The sequence below is a fragment of the Anarrhichthys ocellatus genome, unplaced genomic scaffold (assembly GCF_004355925.1).
Source record: "Anarrhichthys ocellatus isolate YVR2014 unplaced genomic scaffold, GSC_Weel_1.0 scaffold9, whole genome shotgun sequence".
NCBI lineage: Eukaryota > Metazoa > Chordata > Actinopteri > Perciformes > Anarhichadidae > Anarrhichthys > Anarrhichthys ocellatus.
This window is the reverse complement of record NW_022280039.1, coordinates 10,652,628-10,670,209: the sequence shown is the minus strand read 5'-3', so window position 1 is coordinate 10,670,209 and position 17,582 is coordinate 10,652,628. Positions and strand designations below refer to the sequence as shown.

The 17,582-nt window shown below is 42.1% G+C and overlaps 1 protein-coding gene across 1 annotated transcript in view; it reads right to left on the bottom strand.

Moving 5' to 3' along the window:
* The window catches only part of srrm4 (serine/arginine repetitive matrix 4), a 55,709-nt gene extending 39,757 nt beyond the window's left edge, over positions 1-15,952 (bottom strand). The window contains exon 1 of the mRNA XM_031849029.1: positions 15,153-15,952. Coding sequence (XP_031704889.1) covers positions 15,153-15,358 — 206 coding nt within the window. The 5' untranslated portion in view covers positions 15,359-15,952. The remainder of the gene's footprint in view (positions 1-15,152) is intronic.
* Positions 15,953-17,582: the final 1,630 nt, after the last annotated feature.

Genomic DNA, 17,582 nt, shown 5'->3' with positions numbered 1-17,582 from the left:
CAAATGTAATGTAATGTAATGTGGTGCTAGTGGAAATATCAGGTGATCACCAAAGTCATTGGAATTCATCCTCTCGGATCCACTAATGTTTTTGGAAAGGATTACATTTATTATTTTCACTAAATGTTGACTTTTGGACTGGGTCTTTTTTTTGTATCTTTTTTCAATACATTTTAAGAAAGAATAATTTAAATGTCAACGTCATGAATGAAGCTTCGAAGCCTCAAACTATTCGGTAAAGTCCTAATAATAACCCATGTAGCCCTAAATCCAGCAGGAAAGTTGAGTCCATAGATATCTATATGTGTCGTTTGGACAATAATTGCGTATACTCTCCTTTATCTTAAAAGAATATCGTAAGTAGGGGAATTTTAATATCGCCCAACCCTAGTCTGATGACTGAGCAGCCCCCAAGGCTGTTGCTTAACGTAATTAAGGAAAGAAATGAGCCATTTCCAGACACCAAGGCAACAGAAACACCAATCATGTGGTTTTTGGGCAGTGTGCTGATGTTGGGGAAAAATGATAACCGTCTTTAATGATTTTCTGTCATCTGCAAATATGAAATTGCATGGTAGACTTATACTTTGCTGAAGTCAGTATAATTTGAGAGATCATCCACCGATCAATGATAAAGAGACGCAAATATGTTTTGTTGGTTGTCATTTAGGGTTGTCATAAGGTGGCGATGGCTAAGAAATTCTCTGTTTTTTATGTCAAGAAAAAAGCAGTACAATCAAATAGTTTAATTTGGCCTGACAGAAAAGGAGATTTTTACTCCACTTCCTAGCGTGTCCCTCTCACTCCGAGAACAGCGACCAACCTGTCAGCTCCATTTGTCCTAATCAGTTCTCACTGGGATGTGCCCGGCTACTGGAATGTCACTGGGAATAACGCTCACACTCGGAAGTAGCACACTGGAAAGATGAGCCTTTGAACAACAGTCTGCGCCATCTGAGTACAGCTCTCGACCGGCTACGCTGTCACTCGCTGACCTTAACGTTGACCATGATGTTGACCTTCCACTGCTCAGAATCAGCTTGTTGTTTTTGATTTCTGATTTCTGTTCATCTGATGTGGCATTAGGGAGTGTGCGGCGCGCCTCTGAAGTTTGGGTGGACGCTCTATAGGGCAGCTGTGCACATATAGGTGAAAAATGGAGCTAAAAGCTGAAATTCAAGCTATGTTTTCTTTTTGGCTTACTGCTGACGAAGTCATGTGTCACACTTGATGTGTACCGTAAATATTTCATATGAGATATTTAGGACAATTTGGTAAATTGACCTCGTCACACTCTGTTAAAGCCTAACTTTACCTCCAAGCTAGCTCGATTGCTAACAGCTAGCTTGCTGTCAGTTAGCAAGCTCATTAGCTTGACTCCTGTCTCACAACTGTATGAAAACCAATCCTCTTCTGTGGAGCAGTTTGTTCTCCAACAGAGGAGGTTAAATGAATGTAAATTGAACAACACACGATAGTTTTCTGTTTGTTTAATCTTTACTCTCACTCTCACAGTTAACTGTGCAAATCCACCTCCAAGGCCATGAATTCATTGGATGTTACCATTATATTTTGACCTAGCCTTTGGATCCACAGCACTCCACAAACAAAAATAAATAACTCACAAATTCAATAATTTATTACTTCTCACACTCTCTAACTCGCTTGCTTAGTTAGCCAATCTGAGAGTAAAACAGGAATGAAATTATCTTTCCGTCTTTTTAGGTCATTTCTTCTCAGCTCATCACAGCCCTTCATCCTGTCCCATCGTGTGTTCACATTTCATTCCTATTCCGTTTCTATACCAAGTCATTATTTGTCAGGCTGAGCGTAACAGAGCTCTTATCCAAAGAATAAAAGCCAACGTTGTCAATGTTTAACTTCAAGGCTCCAGAAATGTTAACATAATGCAGCTCCGCTTTGTAAAAAACAAGCCAATAAGTCAACGGACTGAACCAGGATCATTCACATCCCGTGTATCATTGATAATACTAAACTCTGAAGGGTGCTTCACTGTCTGTGACACTGTGTGTCCTTGTTGAATTCAAATATTCCCCAGAGCGACTATAACTGCACTAATGAGTTGTTATATGCGGAGAGTGTCCTACAATGGGGAGGCACTGGTATTGATCAACAACCCTGTCAACCCCTCAGATGTAATATAGTCATTTTACAGCTAAAAGGCAGTAAAAGTTTTATTATCCTGGCCGCTGGGTACATTTCTATGCTCATATAAGAACTATTAAGTACAAGGCAAAATGGATTCATTATTTATGACTGAATATTGAAAACAGGAATAACAACATAATGAGGCCAAAGTGTTATGACTACTTAACTAGAATCATAAGAGGTTTAGTGCCATAAATTCTTAATGCAGTCATTTTGCGGTTGTTTAAAATGTTACCTTACATTGATTGAAAAAGGGCCGATGTAGCTAAAAACTCTCAACGAAGCAGCCCTTCTCTGACTCGACTTCACCACAAAGTTTAGAATTTCATAGTTTCAGAATCGCTTGTCATTGCGTGACATTTCGTGTCAAGAAGCGACGGCAGAGGTGAAAGCGACGGCATAAGGAAGGGAGTGACGCTGCGGGCCAATTAAAATCCTCCGCTCCCATCTCCGATTGCAATCGTGACATCAACACCGCCACAGTTTGCACCCTTACCCCCGCATTAGTTATGCAAATGCCGGCAATTTCACATGAATGGCAGGACGTCTTCCTGAAAATGAGGATGGGCAAGAAGCGAAAATGAAAAATGGAGGAGGAGGCCGAGACGTGGGAGCCAGTCAGCCTTGAAATGATTTAATTTAAGCGATGAGGAGTTGACTTTGATAGGTTTGCATTTTAATAATGAATAGTATAACTGCTTCAGGGGTCCAGTTACAAAGAAGTAGCATACAAAAAAAAGGAAAAACATTGAGATCAACCAGGCTCATTGTCTGAATGTCCTCTGTGTGTTAGTGTGTGTGTGTGTGTGTGTGTGTTGATCTATCATAAACAAGATGTTCCTGGGACAGTTTTTTGACTCTGGAGTTAAATTTGCTGCCAGGAGGAAAACGGCTTCAGCCTATTATGTAGGATTTTTCAGTTTTTCCAATATGCCGACTCAGGGGTGTATTTAATGAGGCCTTTGCCTGACTGAGACTGAGAGGGGTTTCAGCCTCCTGTCATTATGAGTGATTGCGCATCCTCGTGGTATATTCCAGTTGGATGTGGCAATAACTATCCGTCTATCCCCCCCAAAGCACCGCTGATCTTATTATGATTATGACTTTTTCTGTCGATGTAGTTTCAAAACCTGTCGCATTATATGCTTTATGCATTGGCTCTTACAAACTCAGGAGTTCCTCACGCAGGAGTGTATGTTTATTGTATGCTGTAAGAAGGTGTAAATAATTGAGCATTTACGGCACATACTGCGTGTCAAAGGCACAAACACAATCAAAAATGACAAGACGGGTTTCTCTGGGTGTTACAAAAAAACGGTTCGAGTTTTTCCAGCAAGTCAATTTAATGGAAATGCTGCATTCGGTAGATCCACTTGTTATGGCGAAGTACCAAAAACTAATGTGTTGGGTTAAGTTCAACTTTGGCGAACTATGACATGTAGATTTTTTTTAATCTGTTAAATCTAACTCTTCAGCAATTCATGTGAATAGACTTTATAAATGACCTACTGGCAGTTTAATACGAGCAGTACCAGCACATTTTACATTCAGAAGAGAACATTCCTTGGCTTGTGGGGCCTCTTCGATGACGAGCCGTTAAAGTTGAAAGTCGGGTCATATCTTTTTCATTTCCAGGGATTTCCCTAGTTTGTGAAGATCTAATAGATCCTAATGAGCGAGCCGTCCCTCTCTCAGCCACCACTCGCTGGTAATGAATGGCTTAAAGGAAGAGGTCATCTCTTACTGTCTGAGAGATTTACTGCTGTCCATTTCATGTCGAGCCAGTTGAGAGGACAAAATGGATGTTTCACCTTCTCTCTCATCGTCTATTATGAGTTTATTCAATGCTGTATATGAGCCTGCATATAATTCAATTCCCTTTGGCCAAGACTGAAGAAAGGATTTCTATTCATGGGCTGGAATATGATATTGAATAAAATGTAATAACCTTGGCTGCTCCAGTGTCCTGAAATGGACAATCTTAAAATGTCACTCACAGAGTCTCCCCTCTCATTTCCTTCCTTCTTCTTTTTCTGTCACACAGTTATTACAGCCATGCGTTGCACTGCTGTTATATTGATTTCCAGCCCACCTCTTAATTGAAAATGATAAATATTTTCCTTTTCCTTTCCCTCTCTTTCTCTCCTTTACCCTCTTTCTTCCAATACAGAAGCCAATTACATAAAGCTGTACTGTACACTATGGCCCCTACACCTCCCTACCCACTACTGTTACGTTTGGAGGGTCCGGCATATTAAGGGCCATCCCAAACCATGGAGAGTGGAAGTGGATTATATAACACGGAGTCTACATTAATGCCGACTACGTGCAATGCCATTTTTTGTGTTCGACATGGAACACGCTCTGAGCAGTTTACGAGTTAACGGTTTGTACCATTTGTACAAAGTAAGACATTGACATTTTATAGGTGATTGTATTTAGGATCAAATATCTCGTCATATCTAGTCTACAAAACGGTAGATGTGACAATTTGATTGTTGTGTATATATATATATATATATATATTTATATATATATATATATATATATATATATAAATAAAGGGACTGTTGCCAAAAAAACAAGCAGCTCAAAAACATCAGCGTTAAAAAAAGAGAAAATGTAAAAAAAAAACATTTCTGTATGAGACAAAATGTAAGAAATCGAAGCAAAGTTGATGTTCTTTGCAATCGATCTTTTTATTTTGCCCATTCAGTTGAATGCCTTGTTGTGTACTTGTTCTTCAATGTCAAAAAAAGTCCACAAGATCTTCTTTTGAAGCATTTCAACAAGGTTGAGTAAGCATGAGCAGCCACAGGAAGCAAACACTGAAAGTCAAGTGAAGTATTTGAGGAAACATCTGTCCGCATGTGTTACTCACGTCCCCAAATAAAGTCGAGTAGCCAGAACATTACGGGGTCAAAGCTCATAAGAAACCCAAACTACTGAAAAGATGTTTCACTTACAGGAAAAAATCAGTGGTTTTACATTTCAGAGATGTTTTACACATTAATAACGATTCCCCACCTTTGTGTCTCGATCTGTTATATTTAATCTTGTCTGCACTGAACTCCCAAAATGAGAAGCACACACATCATGTGAACAAGCATACACAATGTATTATGTTCATGGTTTTAAATGTCATGAGTCTTTTTAAATGTCAGTGCACTCGGTTTTAACGTCAGGCAACCAGGTGCAAAAAAAGATCCAACCTGCTGTAGTTTACTCTAGATTCGTATACTCGAACAATTCAAATTTCAATGAAAAAGAAAGTAACTTTCAAACAGGGATAGTTATTTTTTCCCCTCCCTGTTACGATTATGGAATTAAAGTAATTCAGGCGTAAAAACACGAGCTCAAACTCAATCGTTTCACCGCTCTATGCCGTTGGAGCAGAACATTTCTCTTTACAGCATGACAGATTACATCCCTGCCTTGTGTTTTACTGACGCTGATTGAACATCTACATCTTTGCACACAGCTTTAATAAAATAAATTCTGTTGTCTTAGTGTCAACGCTGTTGAAAGTGGACTTACTTAACTACTTTAGTACAGTTTAGAAGCGCTGACATTGTGTATTATGTGTGTTGTAGGACATCTCAGAGGGAATTATTCTCTATTTACACTTCACATTTGGTGTGTTACATGCAAAACACATGATATATGCAGTCACCATCATTCGTTATGCAGAACTTAACGTTAAAGTCTATTACTGTGCTTGAGTTCAATATACAACATTCAGAGAATTAATAAAGCAGCAAACAACTAAGATAAAGGGAAGTAATGTCTACCTGAGCAGAGAAAGTTGCTCTCCCTCTGTGTGTGTTGTAATCCAGCCACATGTGCATGTTAGTGTATGTGAGGGTGCTGTTAGCACTGTTTCCACGGTTCATAATTCCCTCTCTCATATCTATTCTATATTGCTATAAAACCATCTTCGTCAAACAACTGTGATTATTCAATTTCCTCACCAAAAATGACATGACATTCAAATTAAATTTGAACACCTCATGGTGATGTTATAACCCGAATATCATTCAGGTTTCACAGTGTGAAATAAAGTTTTATTTCACACTATGATGGTTAAACTGTGTAATTAATGCTCAGGTTCACATGCGTGCCGAACCGTGAGGGGGGGATGCGTATGGATCACGGATAAAATATTCCGTCACGTCATGGTAGAGAAAATGAAGATATCTTCCTTTAGTATAGTAAACTAATTCTATCATGTAAAAAACCTCAGGACACAATTAAAACATATTGTACAATAGGAAAACTTTAGAAGGAGCTCGTACTGTGGGGGTTATTTTTATTATAACATTATTTCGCTAAAAATAAAAGGGGTCAGGGGTGCTAGCTGATGTCGAAAATGTCCGATTGTCATTAAGTCCCCCCCCCCGAAAAAACTAGTAAAAGGTTTCTGGACTGCATGAAAATGATACACATGGAAATTGCTGCAGGCAGTGTGTGGTATTTTCCTCACTGAGGTGGAGAGCTGTGATGCCTGAGGGGAAATTTCACAGCAGCTTTGAGCCGATGTTTCGAGGAAAGGGTTAACTCTCAGCTCTTTGCTTTCATCTTCGAAAATGCTGCTGCTGCTTCTGCTGCTGAGGAATTATCATGTTGAACCCCCCCCTATGGCGCTATGTGTGTCAGTCTCCATATGGACTGTATGTGCATGCCCATATATGTTACTGTAAGTACCTGCACATGCAAGCAGTTTGTGCACGTGTCCTGTTGTATTTCAAAATATTGTCCCAAGAGGAGACATAAGAGTAAAATCCTCCAAAGTGAAGTCTTCACTTCCTCGAGGTTTGTAGGTATTATGGTTTTTAGAATTGATTGTACTTTGATGAAAGTTAAGGTTAAGGTTAAGGTCGACTGTATGCTTGCTGCCAAAACAAAGATGAACACATGGCAGGCTTATAAAGACCAACATGCATGTCTGAAGATTAAACATGTGCCACAATCTTTGCAGAATCAATATCAGATGTTCTGTCTCGTGACAAAGTCTCTATATTCACCTTTTAGTCAATTGCTTTTGTTTCAGCTCTAAAGTTTAATTATCAATTCTTCACAACATCTTGCTTTTAATTAAAGGTTGTGAAATGATTGGTTACGTTTAGGCAACAGAACTACTTGGTTATAGTGAGAGAAAAACATCAGGGTTTGTGTTCAATAATAACACAACATTGTGAAGTAAACAACCGTAACGATGAAAAAAAGTAATGTAACTACAGCGTAGATAAACATTAACCAGCCTTTTTTAAGTATCCCTACACAACAAGCATAACAAGGTGATGTAACAAACATAAAATCAACATTTACTTTTGGTTTGAAGCGGGACACGGAGAGCGGTCTCCTGGGTGAAAGTTCACTGTTTGTTTGACCCGTCCCCCTTCTGGTGCCCTGAGAGGACTTTCTCGCTTGTTATACTCATTAAATTGCCAGGAAACTGTGAATAACAGTCGCTCTAAAGACTACGTCACTTGCTCCGACTCAATGCAAAAACTTTCAGCGTATCCGTGGTTCGCAGAAACGTACAATATAATGTACAACGTGCATTTTTTTCCTTGTGACTAGCCTGAAAAGACTGCAACGACAGACACAGATCTGTATGAGTTGACGTGTTGATTCTACTAAGGCATGCTTCTCTTCATTGCTAGCATGTTGATGCCTTTAGGGGTCTTAATGCAGTCAACCACTGGATACAGTAAAAATAATGCATATATTTATGTGTGTGTGTGTGTGTGTGTGTGTACACAGAGGGATTCAGAGTCGATCCATCCACTGATGCAAAACCCAACCAAGCACACCAAGTGTGTGTGTATGAGAATAAAAAAGAAAGAGATTCGTTGGATAAAAATATCAAAGACCCTTTTGAGCTCCCAATTTACAGAGACTGGCTTTTTCTTTCCCATCATGCATTTGGGTGCATCAAGCATCTATCACAAGTTAGCACTCAGCACATCGTCTCCCAGAATCAATGGGAGTGTCATTAGAGCTAAAAGTAATTTCTTTCAGCACCATTATGAGCCATGCAGAGACGAGTTGAATTTGGAAATGTCAAACTGAACTTTAAAAGACTGAATTATCAACTTTTACACGAAGATGAAATCAGATCACAAAGAAGAGAACTTTATATTGTTAGCTGCAGCCAAACTGCAGCAGTGCTTGGAAGGGATTGGTACCCTGCAGGTAAAGAGAAATATGAATGTTCGCAGTGTTGGTAATTGGAAAGGTATAATGAGTAATCTGACTGGCTCGCCTCTGCAGGTTGCCTTCACCATGAAAAACATGAGAACATCATTTTCATTCCACTAAAAACAGCTCAAATTATTTATGATAGCCTGTCTGGAGACTTAAAAGGGATGGATAGAAAAGGATTTTCTTCTTTTACTTACTAAGGCCAAGATGCACTGAAAGCAACGCGCTGCAATGACGCGCTGCAGGCCTCAGATTTGGAAACGCCGACACCAAGGAACCAGCAGTATTTTGGCAGAAGGTTGCTATGTAGGCAATGTTTTAGTGTATTAGAGTTACCCCTTAATCTTTTAACTTGATCTAAATAATGAAGATCCTAATTCAAAAATATTAATTGGATTAAAGATTCAATTATTGATATGATATGGATGAAAGTTTTACAAGATAATGTAAAATTGATACTCCAAAATTGAAAACAGGTCGGAGTAAAGATGTCGAAGCGGTTCATGCTTTTGGTGCGCATTCGACCATTTATAACATTTAAAACTAAAGGTGTTTTTCAACACAAGTGCCAGACGCTTTCAGTATGTTTGGGCCTTTAAGCCTATATGATAAAACGCATTGGTGCTCCTTTAAAGCAAGACTATGCACGTTTGTGAAAGAAGAAATAACACAATCTTCTTCTTGCAAATGGAAAATTAAATTCTAAAGCAATGAAAACCTTCGCTCCACACAATGCACTCAGTAGCTTTGCTGCCACAGCCTCACTTCAGAATAGGAATAGTAATATCGCCAAAATCAGTTCATTTCAGAACTTCAGAGACACTTAATCCATCAAACATACTTTCATTTTCTGTTACTGTAATGGTTTCCCAACAGACATCAATCAGAAAACAATTCACATGTTGTGCAGGATGCGGCAACAAGAAAAGAAAACAAATGACTCCTCCTTAAAGTCTCTCTATTGGCGATGGACCGTCTGTATGAACTTTTCTAATGTATTCATATGTGATTTTGCGTTTGCATTTTTTTTTCCTCTTTTCCTAGTAAAACACTGAACTCAGATATGCTCCAAATCTCGAATCGAGCTCCTTTAACAATCTCTTGCCTCCACACAGCTCTCAACATGGCGACTACGGAGGCTGGGGCCTCGCGGCTAAAGGTGCTAACGGCGCTAACGGCGCTGAAAATGTAAACACCTACGAGGCAGCAGTTCTGACAGAGCTAACAGTGTTTACCTGAGGAGAGGTGCCAGGGGGTGGGCACGACGCTGCATGCCCCTTAACGCACAACTACATGCTGTGACGGTGCACCAGGTGTTAACCGCGATGCACTGATTAGTTTACATGGATTAGTTGTGCAGAAATCAATGTCAAATACAAATCAACTCCCCCAATTAGCAGCTGCGTTATAGCTGCTTTTTCTGTGACATAACAAAATGCATCCTGCTGTAAAACACACTGGAACGATGTTTCGAGCGTTAAGCCACAGACTCTGGTTTGATTTGGATTTGCTACACGGGAATCAATACCCAATGTGAATTCATTGTGGCGATAAGTCGGATCGCTGCCCGGGGAGCCGGCATCATCTCCTGCTCTCTTGTCAGCATGCCTCAGCAGCCGCATCCTGTGTGCTCCGAGTAATATGACACAGACACAGTGAAAAGACACCGAGAGAAAGAAGCAGAGAGATACTGATGTGAGGAGAGGGAGGGAAGTCGGGGAAAAGAGACACTCGGCGACGAGGAGAGCAGAAGTCATTCAGAGAGATGTATAACGGCAGACAAACCTCGTGTTTGTCATTCTCACTGCTGCTCCTTGAGGTTTTTGAGACTCTATATTCTCTATTCATTTATTCCCACTCTCAGAGCATTTTTATGTTTGTATTTGTGTGGATGATATCCAGCGTGACACCAGAAGTGGCCAACGTGGAAATACAAACCCAGGACACATCGTTTCCACTACAACCACAAACACATTCTTGTTTATTTCCAACTTGGAAACATCTGGCAACATCGCTGTAATAAGTTCTCATCAATTCTGATGCACACACAGCTTTCCTTTGCAATGGGGGACACTTTGTTATGCAAAGTGCTAAATACTACAATACCCATGAGCCTCAGCTGTAGCAAAACATGGCGCAACAGATGCAAAATGTATCAACAAAGTTGACCCAAAATTAAAAGGTGAATTTATTGAAGCTGCAGATTATATTGTCAGTTTTCACAGAATCTTAACAAATTAGCAGTGCACGTATACGGTAATCCAGTCTTTGGGATTGGTGACTGGATGTATGTTACAGAAATGCACCATGGGAATCGTAGTTCATTTCTTATCTTATCTCCTCTTTTGGTATGTCGTTTCAATCAGGCATGTTTCAGACCCAAGCTGTAGCAGAGCAGTAAGTCACGTAACATTAACTTTTACTTCCGAAACCAGGAGATGCCAAAAATAGCTCCTCCTATTCTACGACATTGTCATGTCAGGTACACTCAATGAAGCGGTTCAGAGAACCCGGCACGCTTTCAACCTGTCGGATCTTTATCATCGCTGTATTCAAAGATCTCAGCCGTTATCCTTGTCAGTACGACGGTATTACAACTGATATAATGGCCGGAGTTAGGAAAATAACACCGAAGCTGTAATAAACCTGACTTACATCATTTCATATAATGCAATGGTTTCAATAGGATATGGTGCAGTATTTCAAGATAAAACTGCACCTTTTAAAGAAAAGACATTACAACAAAACCCCACTCCATAGCTAAATGATCACTTTAGGGACATTAAGAGAGAGCAGAAAAGAATTTGGGAATCTTGCAATCTTGTGTAAAACATGCAGAGAATACATATCCTTCACAGCTGATTGCCTCTGAAAGCCACAATCCAGCCAGGATTGTATTTCAGACCATTGACTCAGTAATCGGTCCTCTTCCTACCCATTTTCCCTGAAGTCATCACAGCAAAATGTGAGGAGTTCTTCAATCACTTTATCAATAAATCAGGCTACAAATTGCCCCCCCCCCCCCATCATGTGAATGTGAAATCTACACCAATCGGTCTGTCAACCCTGAAAAAAAACAAACAAGCCTCCATGATATCCTCTTCCCTCTCTCTAGATTTCTTAGGTTTGAAAAATCTAATTCTAAGCACGCAACTGTCCCAAAAAAAAGTCCACCATTCTTTTCAAATGTATTTATAATCAAAACAGTTATTCCATGAACAATTGTCATCATTTCTCACCGCTACAGATCTTAGAAAGTAGTGCAGGCCTGTATTTTTAAGCGGGCCATTTGTTCGCCTCCAGCTCATCCAAAAATGGCTTTTAAAATAGTTTACTTTCTCCCATTCTTTCATGTTTACATCGGCTCCCTGTGGGTCTTAGAATTGACTTCAAGAATTGGCTTGACAATTTTAAGGATTTTCAAGGCACGGTCAGGCCCCTAGTTATTGTTGATATGTAAATCCTTTATGAGCCACTGAGACCCTCAGGCCACAGTCTCCCATTTGTTCCACCCACTAGCTTTATTACCAGAGGTGACCGGGCCTTTCTAAGTCCGTGACCCTCACCTTTGGAACTCCCTGCCTCAGTATTTCAGACTAGGCAACTCTGTAGCATCTAATAACTCACTTTTATCAGATAGCCTTTTTGTTAATGTAGCTGTCTGTGTCTGAATTCTCTTTTGGTCGTATTTTTCTTTGCTCTTCATTGTGTTGCTGATGTGTTCTGTGTTAAACTATGAAATTCTTCTTGTAATCTGATTAATTTTGCATTTTTACTGTTTACTCTGTAGTTTTTTTTACCGTTATCTCTGTTTAGACAAATGCTACATAAATATCATTATTATTACTAGCAATAATTACTAATTCGGTAAAACAGCTCTGCGGTATGTACTCTTATAATGATTCATTTTTGATTGGGATCATTTCAAAGAAGTGTTGATGTGACTTCATGTTCAGTTTGCAGGCTGCAGTTGAATTGCATTCTGTTCTAAGGTGTTACTGTTATTTTGTCCACCCCGCTGTATATTCCCACCGGGGCTGTCAATGTACAAGCCCCTCCAAACCCTTTCCCTCTCCTCCTCGTTAAACTAGCATCTGCTGAGGTAAGAGGCCTGAAACCCCCAACACACACACACACACACACACACACACACACACACACACACACACCCCCCCCCCACCTCCTTTACACTTCATTCTCTGGAGCCTGCCATCTGCCACAGAGTTGGACAAGACCCCACTAACACGGCAGCCACACACACACACACACACACACACACACACACACAAGCTTACACCCTCATTTCAAACCCTTGCAATTGCTGGAAAACATCTCCAGTACAGATGCACATGAATGCACACAAACATACAAACAAACAAACACACGCACACACACACACACATGTACACACACACACACACACACAACTCGAAGTTGGCCAGGCTGCAAATTTAATGAGAAGCCCCCCCCCCCATGAACATAACAGCTTGCAGGGTCATAATGGTTTGGACCAGAGCCCCACCCCGCTGCACAGAGAGAGTGAACTCCTCCCCTCCACCGTGCGACTGGCCCGGAGAGGAGGAGACAGGGAGGACAGAGAGGGGGTGGACAGAGGGAGAACAACAAACTCTAATTACTCCTCTGTGGCTAACGGGCCCTTCCAGCATTTCTTTTTTTTTTGTTTCAGTGGTAAAGAGAGAGAGAGAGAAGGAGGGGAGCAGAGAGGAAGAGGGAAGACAGCGCGAACAGAAAAGAGACCTGTGCTGATTGAACATGAAACCTCTCCCCTCTGTCTCCTCTCTTCTCTCTCCCCCTCTGCTTGTTGTACATGATGCCCCCTCACTTTCACTGCAATTGTTCATCACCCCTCAGTTATCCACGATGAATAATGATGTCTCCTCTTGGAGAGCAGGAGGCAGAGGAGCGAGCCTGAGGCCATGCATTCTGATGGTCTAAGCATTCCCCAGTTACTCTCCGCTCATGCAAAATCAACAGTGCTACCGGGAGGGAGGGGGGGGGGGGGGGATGCCCGAGCATCCTCCTGCGTTCACATTCTCTGGGTGTTTGTTGTGTTTTACTCAATATTTACAATCCGTATCATCCAAAAGAACCTCTGCATTTCACCCTCCTGCAAATATTCACACAGAGGCATGGGGCCAGAGAGGAATGGTGGACGACGGGAGCTGTCTCCTTTGACAGGCAGACCCGGGGCGAATTAGGGACATTATGTCTGCTCTCTGGGGACGTCCGGTCTCACCCGGCCCCTGCCACGTTGCCATCGGCGTCACGGTGGAGGAGCAAAGCCACTTGAGGAGAGCTTCCTTCCTACAGATGCTAAAGCTGAAGAGACAGCTGGGCCCCGCTCCAGAGTCTCCGGCTATTTACAAAAAAAAAAGGCTGCTCACTTCATGGCAGCAAGCCACATTAAAGGTTTATTTACTCTTTTTTTGCCGGTTTCCCCAAATACATTTGAATCTATCGTCTGTTGACTGACAGAAAAATTAGGGCCGCGTTGGTTAGATCGCTAAACAGGAGGAGAAAAAAAGGCATATTTGGCCATATTCTTCCAATAAAGCGTTGTTTTCTCGTCATATCCCACAAGCTAATAAAATCTTTTATAACAAGGCCATGTGCAGCGTTACGGTCCTGCTGTATTAGAGCCCATTAAAGGCACATTATCTGGTTCAGTGTGTTGCGCTGCCTGTGCCGATGTAGGATGAAATGGGCCATTCTAATCCTCATTAACATAGCTAATTTCACATCAGAGAAAGTTGATAGTGGGTGTCAAAACCATTCAAAGGTCACCCAAGCGATTTGATATGCAAGTACGCGCCCGTGCGGTTGTGCCAATGTTCTACCTGTTTGAACATCCGTCGCGTGTGCTGTTACACGCCTTTCTCAGAGGCAAAGCGGTGTCATTGCCGCCGTTGTGCGGTGTTTGACAAACAGGCACGGCAGGCCAAGCGGTGCATGACACAAATGGACAAAGTTGTCAGAGCCAGGAGACGATGGTTGATACGCACACGGGAGAGAGGATGGGATCAAAAACAAGAAGGGACAAGGAGGAGAAAAGAGCAACAGATATCCATCCTCCTCCCCTCTAAGTGCGACAGCCGACCTTTATTCGGAGGGATGAAAGTGGGGGAACAAACACGTGACGTGTTCAACAGACACTGGCGCAAAGCCATGACACGAGGGCAAAGAGGGTGACAAGTGTGACATTACCGGCATGAAGACGAAGCTGCCATGTGACCTCTGATAGGGGAAAGTGTCACACTCTTCGTGCCAGCTGTGTTTGGCCGTATGTCATACGCATCCCAATGCATAACGTAAATTTCACAGAAATGCTGTTAAAACAACGGCTATGTGCCACCTAGACATCTAAAATGATTACTTTAAAACCCAACAACCAGATGTCTTTTGACTTATAAATCATCAAAAGCATGGACTTTGGGGCTAGACTGACTTTGCAAGATTTCAAGGATGCCTACTCTATTTGACAAGAAGGATGAGTTTAGTGTTTCTGGCATCAATACAATTTAGAAAAATGCACAAACATCAGAGTCCTTCTTGACAATAACTCCGCAACCACTTGCCGATGTTTCGTATAGACAAGCATGTGTTGCAACGGAGAGTTACTCGCTCAAAAAACAAACGCTCGGTAACCTTTGACAACTCTTTGAAGCGGCTGAACGTCAATCACATTTCATATGGGGGAGAAAAAACACAAGATGTGTTTGTTCTGTTACTGCGATCAGAGAGAGATGAGAACTCACTTGGTCACTCTCCTGTGGGCGGTGATGCTTGCCACGATGACGCTCTCTGGTCTCGGGGTGGCCACAGCCTTGAAAGTCCCCTTCCAAAACTTCTCAAAGAGCTGCTTCTCCTTCAGCCGCTGGAAGCCACCGGTGATGCGCAGCAATCCCAGGGATGGTGGTGGGGGGCCACAGGGGACCGGCTGGAGCGAGCACTGGGGCTCCATCTGTGGTTCTTGGTCTCCAAAAAAACCCCCGAAAAACAATAAAAGAGTCTACACGCTCATGGAGAAAACACACACACTCGTTGTCGCTCAGGAGCTGTCCAAGTACTGAATCAAAACCGTGCAATGCGTTGCGACCGTCCTCTCCTCTCACAGCATCGGGTCAATGTGTCAGCGCGTCTGTCCGCTCTCCGGCGGGAGCGTGGGGAGAGGGACAAAAGCTGACCCTCTCCAACTGGAGGCTGGGTATTGTTCTCCCAGATGGGGGGGGGGGGAGATTGAGTTTCTTTCTCTCCGCCTCTCCTCTTCAGTCACATCTGCTGCTTTTCTGGGGACGGGGTCGGGGTTGGGGAGTCGGAGCGTCTCCTTTTTTATTCTCGCTCCCGGTCGGCAGCCTTACACAGAATCAGGCATCAATCAGTCCAGAGGAGTGAGAGACAGAGAGAGGCAAAGTGTGGCTTTTCTTTTTTTCTTGAGTGCAATGTTTGAGACGCATGCCCGCTGAGCAGGTGTCGAGGCAAGTGTCGCGGCGTGTCTGAGGGCAGGCGTGAACGAGCGTTGGAGAGCGCGTGTGTGTGTGTGTGTGTGTGAGTGTGAGTGGAAACCGAGTGAGGAGCTCAGCTGAGAGCGGCTTGTTTTGTGTCTCTCAGCTTGTGACGTCAACGTTGGGGGCTGGACGCTGGGGAGAGGGACACCTCCTGTCATCCTCTCTCTCTCTCTCTCTCTCTCTCTCTCTCTCTCTCTCTCTCTCTCTGTGCTACACTTTAATCACTCTACTCTTGATTAGGTTCCATTCTCCTCCTGACGTGTGCTCAGAAGCTTCAAATATCTTCCGTTCCAGCTTTTCCAATGTTAGAATTTGCAGCTTTCCTCTCTTTGTTTTTTTAAATCATTGTTGATTGAATATCCTTGTTAGTCAGACCAAATAAGACATGAGTAGATGTGACCTTCGGCTCATGATAACTGTGACGTGTTTTTACTATTTTCTGATATTCAAAAGCCAAACAATAAATCCTTTTGTAAAACGAATTGTTAGGTGTTGCTCAATTAATTATTTAATTTTTGTCCATTTATATTTTTTCCAAACATTCCAGTGAACCTTTGTGTAGTTTGTAATGTTGCTGTTCTTTACTGATTTGCCACGTATGTCCTTGTTTATATTATATAGAACCTATACTGCCACCACCACGACTAACTATTGCTGCTGATCAAGTTAAACTTTGAACTGGGACAGTTCAACATAATCCTCCTCATACAGCTGCATGTGATGACAACACGTCTTTACCCACAGCTGCAAACATATGGAATACTGGATGATAACTTTTAGAAAGAGTTCATCAAATAATAGAAAGTTCTGAGAAAACTACAAATCATTGTGTTGAAAAAGAGGTGGATCAACAACATCTTCACCCAGTCTCATCCATAATTGAACATTTTCATTGATTTATGGTGAGACATTGTATGCCATCCCATGAGTCAGGGATTATTGATATGTCTACTCTACACATAGTCTGCAATATGCTGTAACTGTGTCTTTTCTTGTCCTCTTCCCTCACACACACACACACGCACACACACACACACACACACACACACACACACACACGCACACACACTCCATCAGTGTCTTGGACAAAAGGCTGAGTGAATCAGCATAACAAAAGGCCCGGCTCAGTGAGGACCAGCCAGAGCATGCGGCTGACACAAACCTCCCCCTGGGGGGGTTTCAGCCTCTCCCTGCTGTCGGATACCTCCTCCTTTCCTCTTCAGTCTGCTTCTACACGACACATAACACGGAGCAACAGCTCAACAACCTACCCCCCCCCCAAAGCCCCCCTCCCTCCCTCTCCTTTTCTCTTTTGTCGCACTGACTCTAATGCTGCGAATCATCTGCTTCCATTGCTGCAACACGTGGGACTCTGCCTTGAAATCTTGGGAGGGATTATCGACTACTACAGGGATGCCACCCTGTTCAGCCTGTGCAACACTTTAAAGGACAAATACTATTTAAAGACGTTTGGAGACAGCAAAGCATAGCTGATTATTGGACAGCCTTAATGTAGAACAAGTTCACCTTTGTTACCATAACATGACTTCTGCATAAGCAGAGGTGTTACACTCTCAAGCAAGTTGTGGTTGCTTTCCAAAAAAACCAAATCTGTAATATTTTTTAAATACTTTGCCTCTACTAAAAAACCTTTTACACCACTATGTGGTGGTGTTACAC